The following is a 23,837-nucleotide window of genomic DNA, read 5'->3' as shown; positions in this document are numbered from 1 at the left end:
TCTTTTCTAATAAAGAATTTTAAAGTTATATTTAAATATTTAATCCCTAAAATATCTGTAGAGCCAAAAATGTGCACAAGCCTTGCAAAAGTGCAGACAAGTCTTGAAATCCCTAAATCATTTCCTAAATTTATTGTAGTTTATCAGTTGGAATATATCATTAGTGACACTTTCTAACATTCTGAGAAGCCATGCATAATTAACAGTTATATGATAAGCTTCAGACACAATGGCATTAATTTGTAAAAGTGAGCTTAAGACACGCTTACTAATACAAAAACACCTGCCTGGCTCTACCAAGAAGAAATGATGAAACTATAAATTATAGGTTCATAGACTGCAGGTGCCTACAGAACCCTGAGCGCTTGGCTACCACTCTTGTCAAGGCCCTATTCTCAGTCAGCAGTCGCTCATTTAACGCTCTCAGAGTTTGAATTTGCTTTATTTGATGCAGGTTCTGCAGGAATTAGAACATAAGAAATAGAAAATAAAAAGATAAGAAAATGGAAAAGAGTACAATAAAAACACAAAGAATCACAGATACTGAACATAAGAAGAAAAAAATTAAAGAGTCTTGAATGTAAGGATATTTATTCCATGAGATTTGCAAAGGTAAACAGTGTAGTCCTAAAATTCCATAGCAAACAAAATACATAAAAATTCCCAAAAACTTTGTCTCCAAAACCATTCAATAATAATGTTTTAATAAGGAACCAAATTCAGTAATACAATAATTAAATCTTTAAATTCTAATTCTATGGTCACATTTTCCTATGTATCAGTTTATTAATTCATAATGTGATAAAGATATTTTATGCAAGATAATACAATAAAAGGTAATCAGTTAACTATGCTATTTTTCCCCCCCGGAAAGAGGGTTCCTTCCAACATTCAAAACAAACAGCTACGTCCACAGGTAATTCACAGTTCAATAAAACATAGCTCTGCTCATCCACTACTGTAATGTCCTTTATTTTCAAAGAAAAATATTCTTGATTGATAACCCCTCCACCATTTGCTCTCCAAGAAAAAGAATATGTGAAATATGAAGAATTAATAATAAATCCTGAATCTTATAGTCATTACTGTCTTAACTTCTTCTATACCTAAATATCAAAAGAGCCATAAAACTGATTAGCAAAATGATCTGAATTATGAATGTTCTCCTAGCTCACATAAAACCTGGATTTAGGAAGAAGAGAAGCACAAGATATCAATAATTCACAAATTACAGAATCAGTATTGAGAACAATTAACGGAAACATAATACCTATAAGACTACTGTAACACGTGAGTTGATAGACAGCACTATCTCTTGTAAGTAGTAGCACGGCTTACTTACTTTGAGCTCTTCTTCCATTTCAGATATTCTTCTTTCTAGAGCTCTTCGTTCCTAGATCAATTTAAGGTACTAATATTAATCACGTAATTATTATATTCTTAATTTTCTTCTAAATTGTGAAAGAGTGGCACTTTATAGAGTCAAAAATCAAATCAGGAGCAGTGAGGAAAAAGATGTGATGCCAGTGATGTGTAAAGAGCTTTCCAAATTTTGAGAGAAGTAAATATGAAAATTATTTTTATTAACTTCTATAAGCTCTTTCTTCAAAGCTTTGACTTTCTAGTAAGATGCTACATAACATGTTCAAACTATTTTTTTTTTTTAGTTTACACTAAAACTTAGGAATAAACCAATATTCAAGAATACTGAATTCAATATTCAAGATTCAAGACCACATAGAACAGAAAAAAAACACCACACATAGATGCAATTATTCTACAGTGACAGAAGCAGAAACGCAAGCAGCAAACATGCCTAAAATATGTGTAGTTTAAAATTTCAAAAGGATCTAAGAGAAGGTTCATCTCCTCCACCTACAATGTTTCCTAGCCATTATTTATCCAATTGACTTCATAGCTCTGTATCTGGGTCGATACTGTGTGCAGCACTAACGCAGTGAATCTGATGAAGAAGCACCTGCAGCACTTATTGTAAAGTACCTCCTTTCAAAGAGTGACAGGCAAAGGCAACATACATTACTGCAGTGTACGGTTTTACTCTCCCCTAAATAATAAGCATTCTAGGGTGTTACGCAAAAAGCAAGCAGCGGTAATTAATGTGCTACAAAACTTTGGTTGTTAGGTCATACCGCCCAGAAGATACTGACTCTTGCCGGTCACCTTTCAGATACAAACCATTTAAATTTAGTTTAATCACTATGAACTTCCAAGACATTCTTCCCCAGATTAATAATTAATGTTGATATTTAGTAAAGCAGTACATTTACTGTAAATGTTAATGTTTTTAGATTATGCGATGTAAAAAGTAGATGGAATCCTACTCGTAGTCTTTTAAGTACATGTTATTCTAGTAATAGCTGGTTTAAACACTATTATATAGATAAAAATGTTATCTTCTATGAAAAAAGAACTTTCTCCTAGTTAATAATACAGTCATGACTATTCATAAAAACCACTGCACTTCCCAAAACACTAGGATATACACCATCATATCTGATCCTCATAACTTGGTGAAATCTTATAAATAGAGTATTTCCTTCTGCCTCATCATCCTTAATTTTATTAGGCACCTTCAAGATTTTAACTATTCTGCTTAAGCAAGACAAGAGCACTATACCAAACTGTCTTGCTGCCAAATCGGCAGCTATAAAGTTGTAGGCAATTTCTTCTGTTTGACAAACTTACTAACATAAAAAAATATGGTTAAGAGAAAATACATGTAAAGTGCTTAGCCTGGTACTTGCCTGGAACATTAGGGTGCTGAATAAATGTGATTAGCAGTTATTATTAATACTATGATTACTAATGTCTGTTAAGTTGAAAGTAAACTAGCTACTTTGTAATTTATTTGCATTTGACAGGCAGACAAAGGTCAGGTGAGACTGTCTGAGTATGAACACGTATACCATGTGTGCACAAGCCTAGATAAAAAAGGACAGACAGGGGCGCCTGGGTGGCTCAGTGGGTTAAAGCCTCTGCCTTTGGCTCAGGTCATGATCTCAGGGTCCTGGGATGGAGCCCCGCATCGGGCTCTCTGCTCAGCAGGGAGCCTACTTCCTCCCTCTCCCTGCCTGCCTCTCTGCCTACTTGTAATCTCTCTCTGTCAAATAAATTAAAAAAAAAAAAAAAAAAAAGGACAGACATCATTTCTCTATTTTTTGCTCAAAAGGTAAACTGGCTATTTTTATAATAGAATGGAGGAAGATTTTTATCAACTGCTCCTGATTATTTATTCTTTGTCCTAGCTACCCAGGATGTACTTTCCTGTCCAGCTGAAACCCTGTAGGTCTAGCCATTAGTCACTTGGACTAACAGATACTCTTTTCCCTTAACTTTTTTTTTTCCTTTGACTTTTGATCATTATACATTATCAATTGCTCAGACTAAACTGGTAGAGTTCTTCCTATGGCCACTGCCAGACCTCTGAATAGTAACTATAATAAATTGAGAAGTACAGGTAAATATATCATTGTCAAATAAAAAATTACAGAAAGACATAAAAAAGGGCAAAAGGCTTTTCTAGTAATTAATTTTTTTGTTTAAAATATGTTAAGTTAAATATTTAAATTCAAAATTAAATAAAGTATCATTAACCTTTAAAGAAATTTGAGAATTTGATGTCCTTAGAATCTTTACAAACTTTAAGAATGGATTTAAATTTTCCAAAGAATTAAACTAAATGTATGCTAGATCAAAATGTTTTAAGTATACCACCAAAGAAAAACAAAGAGAGATAAATGGCATTTCAAAAACATCAGATTCACTATCACAATGTCTACACTTCCAGAATCAAGGCAAAGATTTTTTAATCTGTTAAAAGAATAACATGGTAAATTAAGTCTTAACACTTAGGTAAGGTAATTTCACACCTAGAGAGATCCCACAGAACTGTATAAAGAAGCTAAGCCAGAAAACATTCCTAATTAAATTAGTATGAATCTACACTAACAAAAACTACCATTCATAAAAATAAAACTAAAAGAAAACAAAAAGCCCTACTATTGCTTATGTAAAACAACAAAGGGGGAAAATGACTATTCAATAAAATGGATACTTACCCTTTTTTCCATTTCTAATAGTGACCTATCAGCAAACCTTTCTTGTCTCTGTAACAAAGTAAGAATAAAAGGGATATAAGTGCAATAAAGGAAGGGTGGGTGAAGTTGAAGGAGGCCCAGTGTCTCCTCTAGTAGTATTCAAATAAATCACAACATTCAGGTAAAGAAAAGAGAAAATAATTTTGTATTGAAACAAGAAAGAGTTAAAGGAATGCTTAGATACAGAATGGTCACAGCTCTCATGGTTTACCCGTGACTTTTCCTCAGGTCTGTACACAGTATAGTAGGGGCTAAGGATGGATGAGTACTGTGGAACAAAATCAAAAACATCCTAGAGTTTCCTCTCCGATGCTCAAGGTCTCTCTTGCACATCACTAGGAGGAGTGGCTAATCTGAATGGTCAGATTCTAGGACCTCGACTGAAAGGTAGCTGGGACTGGGATAAATGAGCATCCATGGAGCCAAGCCAGTAAACTGGCCTAAATTCTGTTGTCTCACAGCTTCGTATTCCTCCCTCTCTATCTACAGTTTTCTTTTCCAATCATCCATCCTCCAAAATTGATAAGAAAGTTTATACCCCCTGTCACTTATAAGAAATCCTAGCTATATAGCTTTTCTTCTTCCGGTGAGTCTAGGGTTCTCATTTTTCCTGCTTCTTGTACTATGCTATCAACTCAAAGTTCACAAAATCCCGAGATTTGGGAGATAGAAAAACCACATGTTACCACATGTTAAAGCACTACCTGAAGGCTCTGCATGTGGATTCTGAGTGAAGGGCCAGGTAAAAAGAAGTGGTATCCTAGGGGCACCTGGGTGGCTCAGGTGGTTAAAATGTCTGACTTCGGCTCAGGTCATGATCTCAGGGTCCTGGGATCAAGCCCCATATTGGGTTCCTTGTTCAGCAGGGAGTCTGCTTTTCTCCCTGCTCTTCCTCCCACTTATACACTCTCTCTTTCTCTCTCTCAAATAAACAAACAAAATCTTAAAAACAAAAACAAAAAACAAGTGGTATCCTAGGTCTTACACCGACTTCTGTATATATATATCCCCCTTTGGGATGCCTGATCAGTTTCCTATAAAAACCATCAAATGACTCATTTCCCAAAAGTGAATTTGCTGAATAATCAATTTTACCAATTGACAACTTTAACAAAAATGCTTTTTTGTGACTATTAACCACAAAATCTACTTAAAAATATATTTCATCATTAATTTAAATATATTTTTTTCTTTTTAAATTTTATTTTTAAGTAATCTCTACACCCAACCTGGGGCTCAAACCTACAACCTCAAGAACAACAGTTGTGCTCTAATGACTGAGCCAGTCATGCGCCCTAAACGTTTATGTAATTTTCTATTCTGTCAACCATCTCAGCATTCATACTTTAGTCTGACCAAGGCCAGTTACCAAATTACTTTTTAATCTTCTCATAACTTCTTTTTTATGGTTATGATATATAAAATTTAAAGATCTAATCATGGCCAGGGGTCCTTCCTTTTCTCTGTTGTTTTAAATTGTTTTATGCTTTTGTGCTTACTCTTTCTGGAAATATAAAAATCGATGTATTTTAATTACTTGTTAGAAATTCGGAAATTTCAAGTATGATGAGACTTTTCAGCTGGTTCTGATTTCTTTTCAATGTTTTAAAATTCATATTTATATTTAACTGCCAAAAATACAAAACAAAGGCTAATATGCCCCTTGAGGTTCTGCAAATGAATCCTAAAAATGCTTTAAAGCCTGAAAAATGCAGGGATGTCTGGATAGCTCCATCACAACAGCATGGGCCTCTTGATCTCAGGATCGTGAGTTTGAGCCTCATGTTGGGTGCAGAAATTACTTGGAAAAAAAAAAGGACTGAAAAATTTAAAAATGACATTCAAAAGCACCCGGTAGAATTCAAAAATAGCTCAAACACTGCCATTACATATAAGTCAATAAAATTTTAGATGGAAAATTTAGCATTTTTTGAGGATTTTTTTCTTCATATAGGAACATTTTAGCTATTTTATGATTCATCTGATAATTTCTTAGGTTAAAAAAAATCAACTTTAGTTAGTATTTCTGGTTAATAATTCTAGTTAAAGCTGTTAAAATAATAATTAGTGAATCTAGTGAATTGACATTTGACAAAGTATTATTCATCAAACTGGTAAACAGTCTATTTCCCTCTGCTGGAGACTACAGGAAGGAGGGTGGATGGATGAAGGAGGATTCAAGGATTTTAGAGTCTCTTGGCCAAGTATTACCAAACACACTATTAATAAGACGGCAATTATCCTTGGAAAAAACTCCATGCAACTGTCAAACTGCTACCATTATGTATAACCATGAATAGTTGTGGAAGTAATGCCCCAAAAAGAAAATAAAAATCAGGTGGAATGATTTATAGTACACTTAGATGCTCAGGATAAATACTCGAAAATTAAACAAAAAGTTTAATGTTTATCGGTTTTGCTTTTACATGTACCCTTAAATTTTAAAAACACAGTTTTAAAATTTTACATAGTTTTTCCAACTAAGATATTAACTCTGAATATTTACTGATATTTTATACTCTGAATTACCCTCACCATTATTCATTCAGTATACTGGGCATGGTACTCAGAATGTTTGCTATGTTCATTAAAAGTAACTTGTTTTCCTGGCCACAATCCATAGGACAGAAATTGGTACATGACCCAAAGGCAACTTGCTCTAGGTTGTCCAGTGTCCTATGAAATGGTCACTAACAGGACTGTTCCATGCAGATAATAACTGGCTAATTCTTTCAGATCCCCTCTGTTGTAGATTTTGAATGAGAGACGTCTAGGAAGAATTAAATGACAACAGGGTAGGGAGAAGAGCAGAGAAACAGAGAAGGTAGTAAGCAGTAAAAACAAAGATTAGCTAACTCACCATATTGACAGGACACAGCAGTATGAAGCAGTGGACTTTTTTTTTTTTAAAGCAGTGGACATTTTTATTTACAAAACATTATGATCAGATCTCTGGAGCTAAAACTGTTTTCAGAAAACTAGTTATGATATTTTTGTGTGAGGAGGCTCACGAAGCTACTACTGCAACCCAAAGAATGATGATTTTCCAGTTTACCAGGAAGTCCAAGTTATCCCAGCAAGTTGTAACTTGAATGACATTCCAAGTTTTTATGACACCTCACCATGAAACATGTTCTTGTTCTGACTTAATTCTCTGTGTATCTTTATAATAAACTCGTACCAACTGATGGAATCTGTAGAGCCTTCTTAACCTCATAAGGTTAGCTTAATTCCTGGAATTTTAGCAAAGCCTCCATTGTGCACAGACAACTGCTTTACAATGCAATAGTGGTTAACAACAATATAAAGGGGACCTGGTAACCAGTGTTAAGTTCAACATAGAGAATTAACTTAAAAAATTATAAAAAAGATGAATGTAAAAGAATGCCCGAAGAATGTATACAGTCTCATTTATAGAACCAAAGATGTCATTTCTAGATGAGTGATTTAAAACTATTCCAAAAGCTGAACTGCAGAAATACGTTTAAACTACAAAGTCTCATGTTAAAGTTAAACAAGTTTGTTTTCTTAAAAATTACAGGACTGCTTCGTTTCTTTTAACTCATGAACAGCAACCTCTAAAATCTCTAAGATGTAGTATAGTATTTCCCATGAAATAGTCGGGTCACAAAACTACTTCTTTGAAGGGAGACAGGTGGAGAATGAGGAAGGAATGTGCCTACTACTATCTCCCACAATTACTGTCTCCCACATTCCATTGAAAAAGCTTGGGAAAAAATTCCTAGATCATACATAGCCTAGATCATATGTGTATGGTTGTGAATTTTGTTTGGCTAGCCCAATTTTCTTGTCTAAAATGGTCTCCTGTAGGCTGCTGCAAAGAAGGTAAGTAAAAAGAATTAATGACAAACTATTTTCTTCCAGCATTAGTATACCAAAGTAATTTTGGGAACAAGCAGGAAATATTTATAATGAATAAAAATGATTATATAAAATTTTTTAATGGCTTTAAGAAGATTATGCATAGATACTTCGCTACATTTGGTATGCTAGAAATAAGCATTTTAGCCCTTTATGTATCACAACACAGGTATTTTTGGCTTAAAAATATTTTAATTTTCCATTACAAGGTTTTATTTCTGTATTTTTAATTTATTCTATAAAGAAGTAAATGAAGTTATTAGTAAACTGTATTATTTTGATTCCTTATTAATAAGCTATTATCAGTAATCAAACTCATGTTTTGAAAAAACACCTGAGAATATTTCAATCTAATTTTTTAGACAGAATAAATCAAAACCATTTTCTTCAGGGTAACATAGAGAAAAAGGTACAAACCTGGGTAGCCTTTTCCAATTGTAATTTAAGATCGGTCAGTTCCATATTTGTATCATGTAGCTGTGCTTTCAGCTTTTCATTTTCAGCTAGAATTTGTTCATAAAGCTACAAAAATTAGGGCAGAACAACAAATTATTTTTCTGTTCTCTTAATATTTTAAGATTTCCCACTGATTACTTTACAGTATTAAAACAAAGAATGTAACACATGAGCCATTAAAGGATACATTCAAAATATTTTAATGCTTTCTGGTTGCAAGGCAAAAAATTTTGGTTATGTATGTATCTGCCCCATGCAAACTCATTAACACACTAGTTCCAGTATTTAAAATGTAAGACTTCACTGCCAAATCTAACTTTTCTCTCTCCATTAAACAAAATTCAGTTATATGATAAAGAGGGACCACATACTGCAGAACAACTTTAGCTAGAGCTGAGGAGACACTATGATCTTCATCTGGGGCCCGTGAGCTTTTCTGCCTATCATTCTCTCTGATGATCTATCCTGACCCTGATATGGATCATCAGTTGTACTGATTGTTGTAACTGTACTGCTTTTACTAATATTTGAAGGAAGGTGAAATACTTCTTGAATACTTTGTTAACACTTGAATCTACTACTTCTTTTTCCCTCATCTCTATTACTACTAGTATAGATGGTTAAAATCATCTCTTAATACTAGAATTATTTTCCTGACATCCCTCTAATTTGTCCGATACGTAGCAAGTTAAGAGTTAACTTTTTAAAATAATCTCAACTTCATATGCCAAACCATTCCATTAACCCTGACGTTAGAAACCCCTGTATAGCTTCCCAGTGTTCTCAGTATAAAGATATTCTTAAAATAGCCTGTAAAGCACTGTACGGTTTGGTCCTGGGCTTTATATCTGAGTGCATCCTCACACTACCATCCCTTCTGCTCTACTGGCCACACTGAAAATTTTAATTACTTCAATGCATCTTGTGCCTTTCCACCACCAGGTCCATGTCTTCCTATTTCACTCCATCTAGAATACTTTTTCTCCCATTTTTCTAGTTAACTAATTGTCCTTTTATGATTCGCTTCTGAAGCTTCACTTCTTTAGGAATTCTATCTTTAGGCCCTGCCTCTTTCCGTTGTTATACACTCTTATGAAATAGATTCTTTACTTTAGGTAATTGTTTCAATTTCTAAGTTATACATTTGTTAATATGACTGTATGATCATGTTGGTCTCTCCCATTACATGGAAAATGTCCATAAGAGCAGGACAGTATCTCCAACTCTACTACTCATGAGTAGAAGCTCACTACTTAGGACAGTTCAGTGTTTAGTTCTTTACTGAATAAATGACAACCTTATACATAATGTAAACTGACCCGCTACTTTCCTTCTTTTGCTGACTTGGCTTATAAGAAACCAATTCAATAGCTGCCAACCACTTGGGGGAACATGTACACATATCACGAGCCGCCTTTTCCCCCCCAGCAAACTTCATCAGGTTTATTCTAAGTTCATAATATTAGGAATTATGAGAGTCAGAATACTAGACTGTTGAATTTCCAGGACTTACTTCTTTCATTGTTACTTTCATCATTAAGACATAATAGTACTTACACTACCACAAGTTTTTTAGTTATCTAGGAAAAACTGTATGATCCTAGGAAAAGCTTTGTTCTTTGGCTGCCTTTTATTGACAAATAGGTAAAGAAAAGTGTGTGTGCATGCTTGTGTGAGTGTACATGCACACACAACCCCCCTGCCCACCCTGTGCCCATGCCTCTTTTCAGCTCAGTCACAGTATCACAGTACTGGCCTGAGACACTTAAGTGTGATATAAAGTCTATTCCTTTTAAAAAAAACAAACAGCTATTCATATTCTACCATTTAGTGTCCCAAACTGAAAATTAAAGTAAGATACTGATTTCGTTATGAGTTTCCAGGAATAATATCCAAACATAAATATACTAACACAAAAGATTATTTTTAATTACACAGTTAAATAATTAAGTAATCCAAGTACCTTTTTAAAGTCAGTGGAGTCATCCTTTTCTAGCCTGCTACTGTAAGGTTTTCTTTCTTCTAAGTAACTGTATGATCCACAGCGACCCAGCAAGGAATCATACCGATCACCAGCTGATGTGGAACTGGTTTCATATCTTTAAAAGATGAGTTAAAGTCAAAATCTTTATTATAGGCTTTTACAGCTCCCATTAACATGCATCTTCGTATATTTTAACTTGATATTCCAAAATAGTAGATAACATTCTCTTTCATCTATTATCATCTGTATCTGTGATAATAAATGGAAAGTTATTTATAATACTATTAATTTCTATTATTTGAGGAAGAGAGTCAATACATCTATATGTAAAAAGTCAGAACTGGTTTCACACAATAAATTATTTCAACAATTTTAAACTGCACACGTTTTCTACCTTTTTAAAAAAAATCTTTGAACTCAGAACATGGCTTATAAACCGATGGTGTATCATAGTTTAATTGGTAGCACTTTTCCTTTAAGTGGCATGTAATTGTTTAAAAATTAGTAACAGCTGAGATTTGATAAACTCCTCCATCCAAAGTGATAGATAATAGGTCTGCCCTGAACAGAAAGAACATATCTCATTTGCACATGTGAATTTTCTTATTATCTCATTATGAATTCAGGTTACCTTTTTCTGATAAATGCTATCACCTCTACATTTCAATTCAATAGAATCATTAATATATAAAAATCTGTTCTTGGCTTTACAAGGTTTTGGTTAACTATTTTGAGCAAGAGAAATGGAATGGAGATTAGACTTAAGGACACTATGGAGGTTCTCTAAAAGGTAAATAATTTTGAGCTACGTGACAATTTTTAGTGTTTTCTTTGTTCTTCTTTTATCTAAAGCAGGGATCAGAGAGAAGATGCAGAATACCTAATCAAATAAATTTCTGGTGGGTTTCATCAGCCTCTGCTGTTAATAATGACATAGTTAATACTAACATAATTTAGGAAGCTTAAAACTTAAAAAGTTATCACTGTTTTAAGGATTTAAGAAAAAAAAATTTTTAGTGACTTACTATGACTACCAAACTAGAAGTAAAGGCTTTGACAAAGAAAGCTGGTAACAGTTATTAGGTCATCTAAACATCTATAGATTTTTATTATTCAAGTAATTCTAACTCACAAAATCTATAAATATTTAAGCAACACAGAATAAAAATAAGAAAAAAGTCAGTAAAAATGTAAAACATACCTAGAAATGGAATCCGTCTAGAAAGAAATAGAAAGACAGAGGTATATTAAATTTTTAAACTCTTATTAAAGTAACTTGACTGAAGTAAATTTAACATTTATACTATTTTCACACTATTAAACTAACTTATCTATTTATTATATATGTTTTAACTTTAATGTGATTGTTCAGAAGTTCTAGAACAGAGTCACTATATATTTTTCATGCACAATAACCATATAAATACATTTTACTATTTATGATCATCGTTTATGAATTCCTATAAATGCCACCATACAATATTTTTAGTGGGAAGGGAAAAAAAAGGCTAAGACATATATCTCTTACTTCTACCAACCCAGGAGAAAGTAATATGTTTATTTATATTAAGAAATGTCAAGTTTACTATGTGATATCACAAAGTAATTATTTTTCTCATTTTTCTGTTTTTGAGGCAATAACATGAGAGGCAAACAACTGAATACCTAAGGTATTTTATGTACAATACTATACACATAATTATATTTAAAATTTACTTTCTAGAAATCCAGCTATAAATTCTGCCAAAGTTTAGCAAATGGAGACAGGAAATTAGGACTTAATTTTCTCAAGCAAATGGTATACTTTATCACTGTTTCCTAACTCTTCTCATCCAAATGGTGAAATTATTAGAGTAGAAGAATCTTAGTTCAGGACGAAGCAGGTTTTGTTTTTTTTGGGGGGGGTGGTGGTGGTCATGTTTAGCTCTTTCCCTTTCTATTAAAGGCTCTTGCTTGGGGCACCTGGGTGGCTCAGTGAGTTAAGCCTCTGCTTTCAGCTCAGGTCATGATCTCAGGGTCCTGGGGGGGGGGGGGGGTCTGCTTCCCCCTCTCCTTCTGCCTGCTTCTCTGCCTACTTGTGATCTCTCTCCTCTGTCAAATAAACAAAATCTTAAAAAAAAAAAAAAAAAAAGCTCTTGCTCAAACTACGCTTTTCTATAAAGCAACTATTCAAAAATGGTTTGTTGAATTTCTGAATTAGCTATTTGTATTTTTCCATTACATTTATCTTTGACTGCACTGTAAAATTATTGGGTTCCTTTGGGATTGTTTAAAATCTAATTTGGACTAAAAATGCCTCACTAGTCTATTTAAAATTTCCTTTGCAAAATCAATTTTAATTTTGCACTTGCTTCCTAGTTTTTGATGTAGTAATGCTTTATTTCATTGATTTGTTCATTAGTTTTATGACAATAACAATTTTGAGTTAAATTTCAGCTTTGAAGGATTCAAATTCAAATACTGCTAAGAGAATAGATTTTGAAAGTTCTTATCACAAGGGGAAAAATGTAACTATGTGTGGGAATGGATATTAACTAGAATATTGTGGTGATCATTTTCAATATATACAAATAATGAATCACTACGTTGAATACCTAAAACTAATACAATATTGTATGTCAATTATATCTCAATTAAAAAAAAAACAAGAACCAAAATAACCAAGAAATATTACTCAAATTTAGAAAAATATCCATGTATGAAGTAAAATGTGTACATATCAAATGGAAACATCGCCATTCATCTCACAACTTGCACTCTGGTTCACTGATTAAAATTAAAAAAACAAACAAAAAATCCTCCAAGCAGTCACAGAAATCACTCAAATTCCATTTCTTTGTCTTTAAAAATCATGGTGCTATCATTGTTATTTGTTACATTTTTGAGACTGTAATAAAAACACATGACATAAAAGTTACCATCTAAACAACTTTTAGAAGTACAGCTCAATAGCGTTAACTATATTCATTGTTGTGCAACACAGCTCTAGAATATTTTTACCTTGCAAAACAAACTTTATACACATTGAACAACTCCCCATATTCTTCTACCCCCACCCCTAGAAACAATTCTACTTTCTAAGAGTTTGAATAGATGTTTCATGTAAGTGGGATCATACATTATGTCTATTTCATGACTAGCCTATTTCATTTAGCATATGTCCTTATTTCATATAGCAATGTTCTTGCTCCCTGTATTTCAAAATTACTTTTTCAAAGTAAAAATATACTTAATTACAGAACCATAAGCTTATCCAGAAGTACCACAGCCTAAAAAGTTCCTCTATAACTCCCTTGCCTCCAACCCTCTAGATAACTACTGTTACCTTTTTTGTATACATATCCATATATGAATTTCTGATTTGTACTGCTAAACTAATCTCTATAAAGGATGAATTTGTTAGTTCCAAAACCTTATATAAAAATACTATTTCAATAGTGATCATACCAAATCTGAGCATTACTAGCCTTTGCCAATTTTACTTTTTTATATTAATTGTCATGTCTTCAGTTATTAGTAAGATTAAATGCATTTTCAAGTTATTGGCCATTTATTTCTTCTTTTGTAAAATTTTAAGTTTCATGTATTCTGTCTCTCTTTTCCTAGAGTTTTTTCATAGTACAAATACTAAACTTTTAAATATGATACATGCCAAGATTATTCACTTTTAACTGAGCAAATGTGTCTCACTTTAAGAAGGGTACCATTTCTGTCATATTCTAGTTTTATATGTTTAAATAATTAAATCTGTTAATCTTTTCTTTTTCTTGCCTTGGTGTCATACTTAAATCCTTTTTTTTTAAGATTTTATTTATTTATTTGATAGAGAGAGAGACACAGAGAAAGGGAACATAAGCAGGCGGAGTAGTAGAGGGAGAAGTGGGCTTCCTGCTGAGCAGGGAGCCCAATGCAGGGCTCAATCCCAGGACCAGCCTAAGGCAGATGTTTATCAACTGAGTCACCCAGGCGCCCCCCTACTTTTAAAGATTTTATTTATTTATTCGTCAGAGAGAGGGTGAGTGAGCAGGCACACAAGCAGTGGGAGCAGAAGACAGAGAGAGAGAAGCAGGCTCCTCACTGAGCAAGAAGCACCATGAGGGACTCGATCCCAGCACCCTGGGATCATGACCTGAGCTGGAGACAGATGCTTAACTGACTAAGCCACCCAGGCGTCCCCGATGCCACAAGCTTTTAAAAGAGAGTGGCATATCTAATGGCCAGAAGCACTTTTCTAGTTTACTGGAAAGACCTGTTAACTTCCATTCTTCCTTTTCCTCACGGTGTACCAGTCAACTGGTTTAAGTGAGATGGTATACAGCCCACATTAGTAGCAAAATGGCTGCACTATTCTAGTGGTGGACCTTGCCTAGTCCAAGCCAATTATTATAAATCCCAGTCCGGTGAGGTATACCTGCTTGAGGATGAAGCTGACATAGAGGGTTGTGTAATACAATTGGAGCATAACAAAGTCTTTGTTCAATTTGGTTTCAGTTGGGTTTTCTGTTACTTGTAACTGAATGCTAGCACAAAAACAAGAGCTAAATAATCCCCTATTTAAAATGAACAAACCTATTTAAACTGTTTGGAACTAAGAAAATGTTTCTCCCTAGAAACAATTTTCTACTCAGTCTTAGTGTATCTCATGTATAACTTTTTTTTTTTTTTTTGACAGAGAGAGAGGGATCACAAGTAGGCAGAGGGGCAGACAGAGAGAGAGAGGGGGGAAAGCAGGCTTCCTGCTGAGCAGAGAGCCCGATGTGGGGCTCGATCCCAGGACCCTGAGATCTCAACCTGAGCCGAAGGCAGAGGCTCAACCCACTGAGCCACCCAGGCGCCCCACCATGTATAACTTTAACAAAGGAAAACTTAAACACAAGAAGCAATATGCTTCAAAGTCACAACTCGGAAGTCAGAAAACCTTTTCCCTTCTGTCCCAGCCTGGTGGGATGTGAGGTCTATGTGATAAGGCAGTAAGTGCCAACTAGGAATGGTTTACTAACCCATTCCCTCTTGTTTACCTATTATTTTTCCCTTGAAAGATGGGAATTCACAGGATACCACTGGGAAAGGAAGATAACTGTCAGGTTTACAGAATATAATAAACATAAGACATAGGGGAACTAGGAGATGCTGATAACTGAGAGGCAAAGGGTTTAAAGGTGATAAAACTTTACCCTGCAAATAATTTACCCTTGGAAGTAATTAATTCTTCATTATCTGTCTGGGTACCTATTTATAAAATAAAAGTACCTTTCAGACCAAATAGGAAACTTGGCCCTAAAAGTAACATCCACAGTCACACAGCACAGGTAACCAACTTCTGGTCACTTCATATTACTGTACATCCTTGCTGACTGAAAAGAACTTCAATAGCTCTATTTAGGAACTCCAAGTCAAAAATAAAGATGATATGACAGAATGCCATTTCAGGTTAGATACTGCTAAGCTTAGAAGATTAGAACTAATTCATATTATACGGCTCTACCCCTATGTGAATAGAGCTCTTTAAAGCATGTCAGCTTTCTCCACAGCCAAATAATAGGGAACAGACGGGGAAAAACAGTGGGAAGAAACTTTCAGAATTTGCTAGTTATGTAACCTTTTAAGTCATTCAAACTTGCCTTAGTTTCTTCATCACTACTAAAGAGGAAAAAATGCCTTTTTGGAGAAGACTGTTGGTACAATAAGTCGTGATATATAAAAGTCCTTTAGAGCACTAATTTCTAAACGAATGTCAAGAAAGTTAAAGACCTACTTACTGTCGTCTCTAGAAGCTAACTTTGCCCTCTACTACTTCTTGATATCCCTTACTTTTGTTTTTTTCTTTTCAACTTTGAAGATTAATTTACATATAATAAACTATTCACTTAGGGTAAGCAGTTTGGTAAGTTTGACAGCTGTATATATCCAGAAAATCACCATTATAATCAAGATCCAGAATATTTCCATTGTCTCTAAAATATTCTTTGTGTCCCTTCCAGTCCATTTACCCCTGACCCCAGAGAAGCACTAAGTCTATCTAGCCCCAGCATGCAGGTACAGTGTGCAGTAACTGTCTTGCATGAATAAATACAAACACAAGCAAATAGCAATCCTTAAAAAATATAATACTTCTAAACACAAATGCTTTTTACCTGAGTTTCCTTCTTATTGGATCCTTCTTCTGTATCTGATTGTTGTTCTTGTTCATTTTCATCGCTCTAAAATACATTGTTAATTTACTTTAGAAAAGTAAAAATAAATTTCAAACACTTGATACTTAAATTTTTTAAGGCTTTTCTAATTTTTAAAAAAAGATTTATTTGAGAGACAGCATGCAAGCAAGAGGTGGGGGGTATGTGGTGGGGATGGGAGAGGCAGAGAGAATCTCAAGCAGGCTCCCTGCTGAGCTGGAAGCCTGATGTGGGGTTCAATTTCATGACCCTGAGATCAGGATCTCAGTGGAAATCAAGAGTCAGTTGCTTAACCAACTGAGCCACCCAGATGCCCCAGGGCTTTTCTAATTTGAAACGACCCTTGAGAAAAATCTACCAGGAAACAAATCAAAAGTAAAACTAATCTTTAAGCGGGAATTTTTCTATCCTATTTTGAAGAAGCCTTATTTTGTCTGAATGACACAATCAAAGCAGGTTAACATGCACGGTGAAAAAAGATCATCTACCTAAAAACATGATTTAGGAAACACATTCACAGTGGAGTGAGGAAACTGGAGGCTTAGCAAAAGAAGGTATTACGTTTTATACTATAATGATACTGCATGTGCTTTAATAGTTAAAATGTACTATTTAGATACTCTACTATAATGGGGCAGCAAAAATAGGAAATTCATTATATTAAGTAGGAAAAGTTGGGATTCCTTAAGCTTGTCAAGATTTATGCAGAAGTCCTATTATATTTAGGTAGTTTATCAACATCTGGAAATTTTCTTGGGAGTTCATAGCACACTAAATAGAAATCAGGCAAAATCAGTGGTGCGGTTGATAGTTTTATTAATATAAATGTTAATATAAAAATATGAATTCCACATCATGAAATGATTGTTTTTAAAAACTGCAGTTTCATGGGAAAACACAGAAACTGGAAATTTAAAAAGTGGGGAGGTTCACAGGTCCTAAAAGTAGTAATCAAAAAAGCGGGGGGGGGGGTACTAATACAAGAGATTAAAAAGCTGCCTAACTACATAATACCCTTTCTCTGACAGAGCTCTTGGTTCTTTTTGTATGTATTTGAAGCTAATATAGCTTCAAATGTGGCTAAGATGGGGAAAGAAGACCTGTCCTATGATGGCTAATTAGAACACAATTTAATGCAGGCTCAAATTAAAAAGATGAGTACTGCCAATTTGAATCCCAGGAAAAATCCTTACAATGCAAAGTTAAGGGTATTCCAGAAAGTGAAGTTCTGAAGGGAGAGCTGGTCTGAATAAAACTGGGGGGGAAAATAAATACTATTTAACAAACACAGCTTTGATTATGAATTTCCTAATACGACTTATAAAAAAGATAATTTTAAGTAATGAGAGTTACTACGTTAGGGTGCTAACTAAGACTGTAAGGTTTTGTTTCTGTTACTAAAATGGTAGTGAGCAATCAATTAAAATAAACCAGATATCATATACTTCTTGATGAACAAAGATACCTTGCCAAAAGAATTTTTGAACCACAATGGGATCAGTTCTCTACCCGGTAGTTACCAGTTGGTAAAATGGCAGTTACCAATGTATAGGAAATATAAAAAACCACATTAATGTGTTAAACAACACTTCTGGGATATGATAACCCAAGTTCATTCAAAAATAACTGTAAGGAAAAAAATGAGATGGAAGGAGAAACTGATTAAAAGAGGCATTAAAGATGTACTATTCATAATGCATAACCCCTACTGTATTCCAATCAAACCAGAAAGTATAAAACTACAACAAACCACTTATGGCATATATAAGTCGAATGGATATTAAAACTGGATATTAAATATTAAGGATTTACAGTTAACTTACTTAACAATAAATGTGATCACAGTATTGTGATCATTTGCTGTATGGTATACATAAAATTACTTTTATTAAAAAATATTAATTCTGGTAATTTTAAAAAAAAAATCCTTTCCTTTTAAAAGTATATATTAAAATTTTTAGATGAAATGATATTCTGTAGATTTTCTTCAAATAATATGGGATTGGGGAGCTTTAGGGATATCTGGGGTGGGGTCATTATACTTCTCTGTTACTTTTATACATTTGAATTTTCTATATTAAAAATTAAAAGAAAAATGGAAAAAAAAAACAAACCCAAGAGGCTGGAAAAGCCCAAACAGATTATGTTTGTCCTTCCAGAGTAATATGTTCTATTGAAACAGCATAAATTTCATGTTAACTGTGCTACACTATAGTTCTTCTTTCTCCTGTATATGAATAGCAATGTTAGGCATATATACAATCAGGGATAAGGAAAAAAAAAATCTGTATGAGTGTTACAATTTGATAAGCCAAAGCACTACTTCTAGCAAACATCACTTGAGATGTAACTAATTGTTACGTATATTATATAATCATATTCATGAAAACGGAATGTAAAGCATCTTAAGGAGTTCTAGGTAGATGGCGAGGTAGGAGGATCCTGAGCTTACCTCCCTCCATGGACACACTGAGGCAACAGCTACATATAATGTAAAAACTCACTCTGAAAACAACCTGAAAATTAGCAGAACAGATCTTTCATTGCTAAAAAACATAGAAAAGCCCCATGGAGAAGGGCAGGAGGGGCAGAGAAGCAGTTGAGTACCAAAGCTCTCATATGGTAACCCACAAATGAGAGGATTATCATAGGTACAGAACTCCTCCTCGAGGAGCAAGGGGCACCATGCCTCACACTGGGCAACCCCTACTCTGGGGACCTGCATGGGGAAGATGAATCCCTGTAACACCTGACTTTGAAAATAAGAAGGGATTAACTCCAGTAACTTTGAAAATGAATGGGGCTTAACTCTGGAAGAGTTAAGATATTAAGATATTCCACTTTCAAAGGACCATCGTACTATGTCATTTGGTTAGAGACCCTGTGCTGAAGCAGCAGTTTGAAAAGCACCTGGGTTATACATGAATATTTTCACTTACTAATTTGAGGGCATGTGCTTGAGGGTCAGGGATCTGTAGGGGCTCTCTCTAGGGAGGAAGGTACTAGTTAGCACCATTTCCAACCCCCTTCTGCCTAGTTGGCCAGACACAAGGGCCAGTTCTGACACCCTCTATCTACATTGCTAGCACTGCTTACCCCACCCCAACTTCCCCCATGGATGCTCCCTGCTCAATCCACTCACACTGGCAGACACCCCTTCAAAGTGGCTCCTGCTCTGCAACACCTGATGGGCAGCCTTGGTCAAAACTTGTGTCCCCAGAAAATGATTATTGCCCCATCACACCTAGTGGGCAGCCCTGGGGTGGGGGGTTCTGGAACACTTTCAAAACTACTCCTGTCCTCGGGACGGGGAGAGCCAATCCCACCCACCAGCCTACCAACAGCAGCTACAGTCAGGCTTCTCAGTCCTGTCCAGCACTGTCCACCAGTGCATCTGTAGGAGGCGCAGCTGATCACTGTAGCCAGCTGGGCTGAGGGCCAGCCCACCCACTAGTGCCCCCAGATCACGGCATAGTTACAAGAGGAAGGTACACACAGCTTACACAGGGGACCCCATCCCCCATGCCGGAGCGCCTGGTTCTGTTGATAGGGTGGGGGGAAGGGTTGTGTTACAGGGCACCACAAAACCACAAGGCCACTACTTTCAAAACCAGGAGGCATGGCTGACCCACATGATACAGAGAAACAAACACAAAACGAGGAAACAGACAACTATGTTCCAAATGAAAGAATAAGACAAAACCTCTGAAAAAGAACAAAACAAAATGGAAATAATCAATATACCTGGTATAGGTTCAAAGTCATGGTCAGATGTTCACCAGACTTGAGAGAATAATGGATGAACTAAGGGTGAATTTCAACAAAGAAAAAGAAAATATAAAAAAGAACCAATCAGAGCTGAAGAATACAGTAACTGAAATGAAAAATATATACTAGAGTTAGCAGCAGATTAGAGGATACAAAAGAATGAATCTGCAATCTGGAAGACAGGGTAGTAGAAAGCATCCAAGCTGAACAAGAGAAAAAAAGAACTAAAAAATGAGGATAGGTTAAGGGAATTTATGACAATAACAAGAATATTAACATTAACATTATAGAGGTCTTAGAAGAAGAGAGAGAGAGAAAGAGGCAGAAAACTTATTTTAAGAAATAATAGCTGAAAACTTCCCTAACCTGGGAAAGGAAATAGATATCCAGATCCAGGAAGTGCACAGATCACCAAACAAGAGGAATCCAAGAGGTCCACACCAAGATATTTATTAATCAAAACATCAAAAATTAAAGATAAAGAGAATCTTAAAACCAACTACTAATGTACAAGGGAAACCCTATAAGGCTGTTAGCTTATTTTTCAACAGAAACTTTGCAGGCCAGAAGAGAATGGCATGGCATAAGACTGTCATGGAAGAAACTACAACCTTCTGAAAAAAAACCTACAACCAAGATTACCTAGAAAGGTTATCATTAAGAAGTGAAGAAGGATAAAAAAAAGTTAAAGGACTTCATCACCACTAAACCAGTCTTATAAGAAATGTTAAAGAGACTTCTGTAAGTGGAAAAGGCAAGGCCAGAGCTAGAAATAAGAAAATTATAAAAGGAAAATTTCACTGGCTAGTATATGAAGCTTAAAAAAAAAAGTATTTGTTAAAAAACAAAATCAATTATACCTACAGAAATTAAAGGATACACAAAATAAAAGTAGTGACATATGTAACATACATAAAATGTAGAGGAGGGAGTAAAAATGAAGTATTTTTAGAATGTGTTCGAACTTAAGCAATGACTATTAAGACAGACCGCTGTATACATAGGATGTTATATACGAACCTCATGGTAACCATAAACCAAAACCTAAAATGGATACATGAAAAATAAAAACAAAGGAATCCAAGCATACTACTAAAGTCATCAAATGACAAGGGAAGCAAGAGAAGAACAGAGAAGAACTACGAAAACAGCCAGAAAACAATGAACAAAACTGAAGTACATACCTATCAGTAATTCCTGTAAATGTAAATGCTCCAATCAAAGGATATAGGATGACCACATGGCTAAAAAAAAAAAAAAGAAGACCCAACCATACACTGCCCACGAGAAATTATTTCAGATCTAAAGATACATACAGACTAAAAGTAAAGGGATGGAAAAAAAATTCCAGTGGAAGAAAAAAAAAAGCTGGGTAGCAATACTTGTATCAGACAAAACAGACTTTAAAACAAAGATTAAAAAGAGACAAAGAGGGCATTACATAATGTTAAAGAGATCAATCCAACAAGAGAATATAAGAATTTAAATATCAACATACAACACAGGAGCACCTAAAAATAAAAAGCAAGTATTAACAAACATAAAGGACAAAATTGAAATCATACAATAATAGTAGGGAACTTTAAATACGTTAACTTAAATCAATGGACAGATTATCCAGATAGAAAAATCAGTAAGAAAACAGTGACTTTGAAAGTCACATTAGACCAGATAGACTTAACAGATATATATATAGAACACTCTATCTAAAAACAAAATACATTCTTTTCAAGTGTGCATGGGACATTCTCAAGGACAGATCATGTTAGGCCACAGAATAAACCTCAAAATATTTAAGACTGAAATCATATCATGTATCTTTTCTGACCAAAATGGTATGAAACTAAAAATCAATTAGAAGAAAACTAGAAAAAACATAAACAATGTGGCGGTAAACAACATGCTACTAAATAAACAATGGGTCAATGAAGAAATCAAAGAGGAAATAAAAAAAATACCTGCACATAAATGAAAAGGGAAACATGGCTCAAAATCTTTGGGATGCAATAAAAATGCTTCTAAAAGGGAAGTTTACAGTGATACAGGCCTATCTCAAGAAACAAGAAAAATCTCGAACAATCTAACCTTAAACCTAAAGGAATTAGAAAAATAGCAAAGCCCAGAGTTAGCAGAAAAAAAGGAAGTAATAAAGATCAGAGCAGAAATAAATGGAATATAGACTAAAAAACAAACAAACAAAAAGAGCTGGTTCTTGAAAAGATAAACAGAACTGACAAACCTTTATAGCCAGCTTCTTCAAGGAAAAAAGAGAACTGAAATAAATAAAATAAAAAATGAAGAGAAGTTACAATGGAAACCATAGGAGTACAAAGAATTAGAAGAAACGATTAAAAACAATGACATGCCAACGAATTAGAAGAGAAATGGATAAATTTCTAGAAACATATAATCTTCTAAGATTAAATCAGGGAGAAATAAAATTTCTGAACAGACCGATCACCAGTAATGAAACTGAATCAGTACTTAAAAAATGCCCAGCAAAGAGTGAAGTCCAGAATCAGATGGCTTTACAGATGAGTTCTACCAAACATTTAAAGAAGTAATACCTATCTTTCTCAAACTTTTCAAAAAAAACCAAAAAAACAAAACAAAAAGCAACAAAAACAAACAAAAAAAACCCCAACAACAAACAGAAGAGGAAGGAATGCTTCCAAATTCATTCTATAAGGTCCGTATTACCCTGACACCAAAATCAGACAGACACAAAAATAGAAAATTACAGATCAATATCACTGATCAACATACATGCAAAATCCTCACAAATATTAACAAAACAAATACAACAATACATTAAAAGGATTATTCACCATGATCCCATGGGACTAATCTCAGGGATGTAAAGGTACAATATCTATAAATCAATCAATATGATGTAACACATAAACAAAATGAAGGATAAAAATAATATGATTGTCTCAATACAGAAAAAGTAAAGAAGTCCCACCCAATGTAATCAGACAAGAAAAAGAAATAAAAGTAATCCAAACTGGTAAGGAATAAGTAAAACTGTCACTATTTACAGATGACATACAGAGAAAACCCTAAAGATTCCACTGAAAACTATTAGAACTAATAAATGAATTCAGTAATTTGCAGGATACAAAATCAATACACAAAAATATATGTTGCATTTCTACACATTAATAACAAGCTGAAAGAGAAATTAAAAAAAAAAAATCCCATTTACAACTGCATCAAAAGGAGTAAAACACCTAGGAATGAATTTAACCCAAGAGGTGAAAGACTGTACTCTGAAATGATAAGACATTGGTCAAAGAAATTGAAGATGATACAAATAAATAAAAAGATATACAATGCTCATGGATTAGAAAAATACTGTCAAAATGTCCACACTAAAGGTAATCTATAAATTCATGTAATCCCTATCAAAAAGCAATAGTATTTTTTACAGAATTAGAACAAATAATCCTAAAA

At 34.3% G+C, this 23,837-nt stretch overlaps 1 protein-coding gene across 3 annotated transcripts in view; it reads right to left on the bottom strand.

Annotated features, from left to right (window-relative positions):
* The window catches only part of PPP1R12A (protein phosphatase 1 regulatory subunit 12A), a 144,030-nt gene that overhangs the window by 3,373 nt on the left and 116,820 nt on the right, over positions 1 to 23,837 (bottom strand). For 2 of the 3 annotated variants that reach the window (XM_046011154.1, XM_046011152.1), the window contains 6 exons: positions 16,575 to 16,640; positions 11,642 to 11,658; positions 10,420 to 10,555; positions 8,418 to 8,522; positions 4,080 to 4,127; positions 1,343 to 1,393 (listed from right to left, as the gene is read on the bottom strand). In XM_046011154.1, coding sequence (XP_045867110.1) covers positions 1,343 to 1,393; positions 4,080 to 4,127; positions 8,418 to 8,522; positions 10,420 to 10,555; positions 11,642 to 11,658; positions 16,575 to 16,640 — 423 coding nt within the window. Of the gene's footprint in view, positions 1 to 1,342; positions 1,394 to 2,150; positions 2,182 to 4,079; positions 4,128 to 8,417; positions 8,523 to 10,419; positions 10,556 to 11,641; positions 11,659 to 16,574; positions 16,641 to 23,837 lie in introns of all 3 variants that reach the window. The other variant, XM_046011153.1, reaches the window with a different exon arrangement.

The sequence above is a fragment of the Meles meles genome, chromosome 7, assembly GCF_922984935.1.
Source record: "Meles meles chromosome 7, mMelMel3.1 paternal haplotype, whole genome shotgun sequence".
Taxonomy (NCBI): Eukaryota; Metazoa; Chordata; class Mammalia; order Carnivora; family Mustelidae; genus Meles; species Meles meles.
Note: the sequence above shows the minus strand (reverse complement) of the source record. Positions and strands in the feature narration are given on the sequence as shown.